The sequence below is a fragment of the Cherax quadricarinatus genome, chromosome 11 (genome assembly GCF_038502225.1).
Source record: "Cherax quadricarinatus isolate ZL_2023a chromosome 11, ASM3850222v1, whole genome shotgun sequence".
Lineage (NCBI taxonomy): Eukaryota > Metazoa > Arthropoda > Malacostraca > Decapoda > Parastacidae > Cherax > Cherax quadricarinatus.
Window position 1 is genome coordinate 16,911,089 of NC_091302.1, and position 7,500 is coordinate 16,918,588.

The following is a 7,500-nucleotide window of genomic DNA, read 5'->3' on the forward strand; positions in this document are numbered from 1 at the left end:
AGTGTCTCGGGAATGTTGCACTGATGCTTACCACTACACCGGGAATGTTCGTTCCAATCACTCGCAATACCAGTTGCACTTCACCATTCACTTCCATCATTTGTTCATAGTTTTATGGTATTACCCACAACAGGAAAAACATGGATATGCAATAACACTATGAGATTAGTTCTATCGCAAATTTCCTGGCTTATTTAAGGGAAGTAGTCTAACTTTCTACTTACCTGAGATTGTCAGAATGAGCAAGAGTCAAAACGCACTAGTCACTACTGTCTCTTTGTCTTTTAACCATAAGGATGCAATGCCTTCATGACACACGTCTCTCGTCCTTTCCATGAAGCAATCTGAGGTCTCCTCGTCGTCCCCACAAAGGATATGCTGAACTCAGCTTGATTTCTTTTCCTTACTACACACCGCAACAATATTCAACACAAGAAGGTAGATTTCTTGTTATCTAGTTATAGACTACAATTGATAATAGTCCCAAATTGTAGATAAAGTGGGTGCCGGTTTTCCCTTAATTTTCCTGCTAAAGGAAAGAGAAATTACTCTCGTTTAACTCTCACCGTGTAGTTGCAGTGAGCTCTAGCAAGACGAGGAAAGAGTGTCTTATGACACTGGCACGAACATGTGGGTTCAATCAAGTTGTTTGCGAGGAAGAGTCCACTAGTTCCTTCCGGGAGGGCTACATCCCTTAGAGGGCTGAGGGGGGCTGAGAGATACCCCCTTTACTGGAGAATTTTCTCCACAGAGTGAGCAACTTTGGCCATAAGGTCGTGAACATGCCAGTTGTTCCAAGAATTTAGTCCCCTTTACTGTACCTGAGAGTAGAAAATTTGAAGGCGATTGGCTGAGGCGTTCTCTAGTTACGACAAAATAAAAGCGAAAGTTGAAAGAAAACAAGCGAAAAAAATAAAATTCAGGCAACTTTTTAAAGGTACTCTTTCTTGGATATTTAATAATAATAATAATAATAATAATAATAATAATAATAATAATAATAATAATAATAATAATAAAAATACTACTACTGCTACTAATAATAATATAATAATAATAATAATAATAATAATAATAATAATAATAATAATAATAATAATAATAATAAGAAGAAGAAGAAGAAGAAGAAGAAGAAGAAGAAGACGGCGACGACGACGACGACTAAAAAAGAATAGTTTAGTTCCATGAATCAGACCTAATTATCCTAAATTCCCCAGGTGCTCTATGACTCCTAAGGGTCTAGCAGTTTCCAGTGAACATAATGACATTCTGTTTTGTGATTCTGAGTAAATTTCCACTTCAAATACATTTCCCTGAGTGATTTGATTTGAATTATTTCAATTTATGCGTCTATGAAATATTAAATGAATTAAGTTATTTATATGCATATTGGTTTTAAAAGTTCATTTATGACAAGCGCTGCAGACCGCCTCCAAGCCCCACCACGCTGGTATTTCACTCAAATTTAGTCATAGGCGTTAACATGATGTTTTTCCCGCTCCTTACCTAACTTCCCTGCAGGAAAACCTGACCCCGTGCACAACTGTTCCATGTACAATCTGTCCGTGGAAGTGGTGCACGTGCGTTGTGTAGCAGGATTCGACGGCGGCCTGCCACAGACCTTCATCCTGGAGTTGTACCAGCCTCACACCAGCACTCTCCTAGCAAATACAACCAACTCGGTGAGTGATTGAGTGTGTGTAACACTTAACTGTAGTCTCGTGTTTGTATTTGTAGAATTTAAGTCTCAGCTCCTCGCTCTCCCTCTTGCTTCTTGCTGGGATTACTCCCTCCCAGCCTCGTGGGTCCTGTCATGCCTATTATTAAAATTATGTATAAAGCTTCCCTTCTCTGTTTTTATATATAAGTCATTCCACTTCCTGTTTATTCTTCTTTAGAATGTAAAATTGGTTAACATTTCATTTAGTTTTACTTCTATAAGAGCTATGATGTCTAGGATTGCCTCTGTTATTTATTCTTTCATTTCATCATTCTTGTTGTGTTCATTGTCCAATTATAAGGAAAACTGGGGGTGGTTATGGTTATAGCTATAAATTAGGGGAAGGGAAGGAGAAAAAAGAGTGGATGAATCTGCAAAGAGTGGACACCACGGGTACAATTGAAAGATTTCTGGTAAATGGATACTTCCTTCTCTTCTCTCCCTCCTCCTCCCTACCCTTCCCTGCTCCTCCTTTCCGTGTTTCTCGATTTTGTACATGCTCACTCAATCAATCTCCCGCATTTTTTATTCTGTCCTGGTCCATGTATACACGGTGATATCAAGTCATATTCCTCAAAAATTCATTTTTTTTTTATGTCTCAAGAACTTGCTTTCAGTTTCTTCTGCCCTGGAGGTTAGCGTGATTTGGCTTTGTTTGTCCTGGGAATATCTTCACTTTTCCTGATCCTTTCAAAAATCTTCTATCTGTTCTAATTTATTCTCTCCTGTATGCTCAGTGATCCGTAAAATCTCTTGTTTTCTTCATTCTCCGATCACGTTCCTCGAGACTCAACTTCAGCCATTTCAAATCCGTAAATCATCAGTGACATTAGTATTTTTTTCCCAATTGTCTTTCCATCCAGAATCCCTTGTATGTTGTCATCAGTTCACTTTCTCTCTCTTATACCTACCTGTCTCTCAATCTTTCTCAGTATTTGTTTTGTTAAACCCGTTCAGGTCATACACTGTTGCTTAAGATAAGCCAATTCAGTAGGAATTAGAGGAGCAGAGGGTTAGTGGGAGTGCTGAATGGGAGTAACGGTTGGTAGAGGCATGAAGACAATATCCAGAATAAAAACTTTTAATGGGATTATATTTCTCAAAGCTTAATTCTGAGTGAAAAGAAGTCTCAATAAAGCTTGTTCTATGTATTCAGGGTTAATCTTATTTTAAAACAATGCAGCGAGTTTACTGTAATGGTAGGCGTTGAGAAATGCGTCGACGGTGAAGTCTGTGCTCTTTCTGAAATATTAGACAGTTTATTAATAGATATTGAACTCATAACACATTATGTTCTTGCATTTGCTGAGGCGTTGGACGTCTCTCCGTGAGATGTCCGGGGCGTGAGATATATGTCCAGTACGAAACCACGTTTTCCATACCCGACACTGCTGAAGGCAGAAGGCCAAGAACACAGTTGTGGTATGATGTAAAATTGGTTGATATTCACTTTTCTCTTTTGCTAGCAGTCTCGAAGGCACTGACAAGGTACCTCCTTGTTATCTAGAACACAGAACGAACAGCTGAATATTCCAGATCCTTTATAACTTATCTTGGTTTTCTGCAACGCCAGTGAATAAAGAGACTGATGTGATTCAAAGTAATTGGTCTTGGGTAGCTATTGATAGGGAAAGCAAAAACCTGCCTTACAAGTATTTCCCAAGGAGGGAAGGGAAACGAAACATATAGAAGGAATGAAAAGGAAGTAGGATAAATTAAAGAATGTTATGAACATAGATATTAAACAAGTATGAATGAAGACAGTGGTTAAAGGCTTTATTAATATCAGTAATTATACGTAGTCCAGTTTGATTTGTGAAGATAATGGAAGCAAATTGAATATTGAAGAGGCATCACGGCGATCGTGCCAAGATGAGAAGAATGAATTTACATTCAGGGTCAAGTGTGAAAGACCAAAACACTCAGAAACAAAATTCCTGATAATAAATTAAATTAGGTTCAGATATACATGTAGTTACTTAGGAAACCGAGAAACATGCTGGATCCCCATAGTCAAGTCTAGATAGACTCTAGGGTTTAGTCTTAGTGCATTTAACGAAGGGTTTACCAATTGCCACCTAAGAAAAACCTGCCTAATATTTAAGTTCTCGGATTATCATTCAGCACACAGAGTAGTGGAGACTTGATCCTCCGTCTTAAATTCACGTCCTGCTCCTTGCCAAGTGAGATTATTGTATACTAAGACATGCAGCTTTTAGAGAATCTATGTGAGACAGTCACCACAATCGACAATCAAAGAGAAACCAATTACCTCTCCATTTTTGTCCACTTCATCTTCCATCAACGCTGATGTCTTCTGTATTAGAATGTGTCGCCTGCTGCGCAGGCAAAACGTATCGTCAATAAAGATTCCTAGTGTTGTCCATGTATCTTACTTTTCAACTTGTTGGTATCGTTTACCGTTTATGTGATGCTTGTTTAGCGCTGCGACACCTTATTATCTTGGTATAAGGGCGTCTTCCGCAATTCTTTTGCTAACAACCGTTGAGCATGACCTACTTCCACTAGCGGATTCAGCTCGCCTGTGACTTCAACCTCCAAGCTGCTACACCTCACCATCCTGTCAATAAGTCCTTTGGCTACATTCTACCATTTTAGGCTAAGATACTTGTCACCTTGCACCTAGGGTGATGGATTGATTACATCAAACTATCTCTCCACTTCTATTTCGTCTTTCATCAACGCTCCGGTGTTAGACTGGTGAAGCATACTGCGCATGCGAAACATTTCATTACTAAAAATTCCTAGTGTACAACACTAGGAATGTATTTGACTTATTAGTCAAAGAGAAAGCCGAAATTTTTTTACCGTATTGCCTACCGGGATAGGCATACCATGTAGATATTATATAATGGGATTCGGAATGCTATTGGATCACATGTGAGATACTGAGTTTATTTCATTTACTGAAAACTTCAAAACATATTAGTCAGCCTAGTTCGAAATGTGATCAATTTCACATTGGAGTGATGTCCTTACGAGCACCGAGTCCGTACCAGCGGAAACAATAACAAAATAATCTGTCGCGAATGACAAGACACCAGAGATACAACTTCAATTTTCGCAAAGTGAGGGGAAAAAAATGTTTTTTATTCAAACACTAAACTTACTCTCTGTTAGGTATGCTTAGAAGAAACGGGTAATTAGCCTCGTGGGCCAGAGGAAAGAACCAGGAACAACATTATATATCCCCAGGCAGTAGCGGAAATGTTTAATTCCAGCAAAGACATTTGTATGCAGATGTTGTCAGGGGTCGATGATGAAACGGCCCTTTCTGATTTAGGGACACTGATTTAGGGACATACTGTTTCGGGCATGTCACTCGACCCTTGCAAGACAATCCTAAAGTAACTAATCTAATGCTCTTACCACCACCACATCTTACTGGATACATTTACATGCAATTGGAAGGTTATCATGGACCCCACTGTATACACAAATATAAGGTTTTATGAACGAATATCCCAGATACATCCACCTCATATCCATCGAAATCGTATCAGTGGATCTCGACATCTCATTAACACAAATGATAGTGGCTTTTACCACTACCACTGGCTTGGTATTTTCGGACTGTTCTTCAGTAGTTTCTGGTACCCAAGTACCACGTAAGTTTATTGTTAACTAACCTTTGTAACAATTTACAAATAGACCAGTTAAGAGCGATGAGTCTATAATGGTAAGTGTTACGTGATAATGTGCCTGATTTTCGAAAAGTGAGAACCATTACAGTCTTCTACTAATGAAGCAAAATTCCTTTACTCCACATCTAGATGAAGAGGTGTAAGAGGAAGTCGAGTGCTTAAGAATGGAAGTTAAAACATACCCCCAGTGAAAAGTAGGGGCGTCACTGGTACACTAAGAGAAAACACAATAAGTGTCCGGGGCCCAAGACTGTTCAACAGCCTCCCACCAGCAATAAGGGGCATTACGGGAAGACCCCTGGTTGTCTTCAAGAGGGAGCTGGACAGATACCTCAAGACGGTGCCGGATCAGCCGGGCTGTGGTTCGTACGTTGGATTACGTGCGGCCAGCAGTAACAGCCTCGTTGATCAGGCCCTGATCCACCGGGAGGCCTGGTCGTGGACCGGGCCGAGGGGACGTTGATCCCCGGAATGCCCTCCAGGTAGACTCCTCCAGGTAAAACAAATGAGCATGTGTATAATCAGTCCCAGCTTACGTAAACTCGCACCCAGATAGTGATGACGCTAGTCTGAGTAACATAAAGAGGATGTTATAATTTTTTTCACATCAGTTTTACAGTCTAAGAGATGTTATCCTACCTCAGCACATTTCAACGCCCAGGTATATCTAAGATATACTACCACCCAGGGACGCGACTTACAGCAGTCGGCTAATACTCAGGTACCTATTGGCTCCTAGAAGAACAGAGGCAGAAGGTGTAAGGAAACATGCTTAACGTTTCCACCTATGCCGGGGATCGAGCCACGGACACTCAGTATATGAGCACAGTGCACTGCCAACTGAGCTACGGGACACCATTCATCAATATGAGAAACAACGTTTATTTGGTTGGACTCCAACACGATTTTAGTCGGAAGAAAAATGGGAGATAAATGTGGCCAACGGAAAACACGAGCCAAGTGACGTCCATTTGTTTCTGCAGAGTCAACAGGTTTGCTAGGGATTTGCCCATCACTGTGAGAATGGAGGCCGGCTGGATCACTTGTGTACTTGTGTACTGTTATCGTTAACCAGCCTGATGGTATTATAATACCGATATGTATTAGAATTAATTATTGGGCTTTCACTACATAAACTGAGCTGTTTGTTATGCTTGTTGCTCTCAAGCTTGTGGGAACTACTGCCTCAGACAGTATAATTAGCTGACTCTATGTCCTCATTACTTGCTCTAAACAGACTGAGACCTGAATGTAGCTTGTTTGTGTAATAAGGGATTACAGTCAAGCTTTTCTGGATTCCCTCTCACGTAGACCTCCATTAGCAAGACAAAGTTGATGAATTAGGTAAACAAACATTAAATAAAAAGAATGTTGAGCATACTTTTGTTTTTCAAACAGAAGTTTGCAAAATATTGTCAGAAAGGAGTAGCAAACAAGTTTGAAGAAAGTAGAATAGATAATAACTACCAGATCCATTGTCTATTATAACGAAATGTTTCAAGTTAAATACATCTATAGTGAAAGTGAGAAGGTCAGTAGATTGCAATATGTTGTTACTGACAGACTAAGGGTAGACAATAAGTAACTTTGGTTTATAAAGAGACGTCAATGACATAAAATGCAAAGTGTGTGGACAGGGCCTTAAACAGGAGCATTATATATTAGTGTGTCCAAACATCCAGCCTTTCCGAGACACCACCAAGCAAACCTCACAGAATATGGCAAAACACCTCGTTGTTTATCATAAGATATGTGAATACTTGAGGTTGTATCCATATTTTTTAACGACTAGATGAATGAACTGGTTTCGTAAAGAAGAATGTAACCCAATTATGATCTAAGTTTAGTGTATTGTTTATATAAACTACATCAAGTAATTGTAATAGATGAAATGACTAATATTTCTTTCTGGTGATGTAACAATGCTCCGTGCCATCTGTAATCCTACTCTTTGCGCTACAGCTGTCAGGTTGAGCATTTTATGCACAATAAACTAACCGCTCAGGCGGCACAACTAACAAAACTTGCCTGCTAACTTTGACACTTATTCATACATAGATGTGGGGGTGTTTTCTGTGGAGATGTAAACTAGGCAACATGCTGGTGTGGTTATTC

General features: G+C 39.6%; 1 protein-coding gene across 1 annotated transcript in view; it reads left to right on the forward strand.

Moving 5' to 3' along the window:
• Positions 1-7,500, forward strand: part of LOC128687704 (protein turtle homolog B) — a 188,139-nt gene that overhangs the window by 159,039 nt on the left and 21,600 nt on the right. Inside the window, exon 10 of the mRNA XM_053775306.2 lies at positions 1,522-1,682. Within this exon, the coding sequence (XP_053631281.2) occupies positions 1,522-1,682 (161 nt within the window). The remainder of the gene's footprint in view (positions 1-1,521; positions 1,683-7,500) is intronic.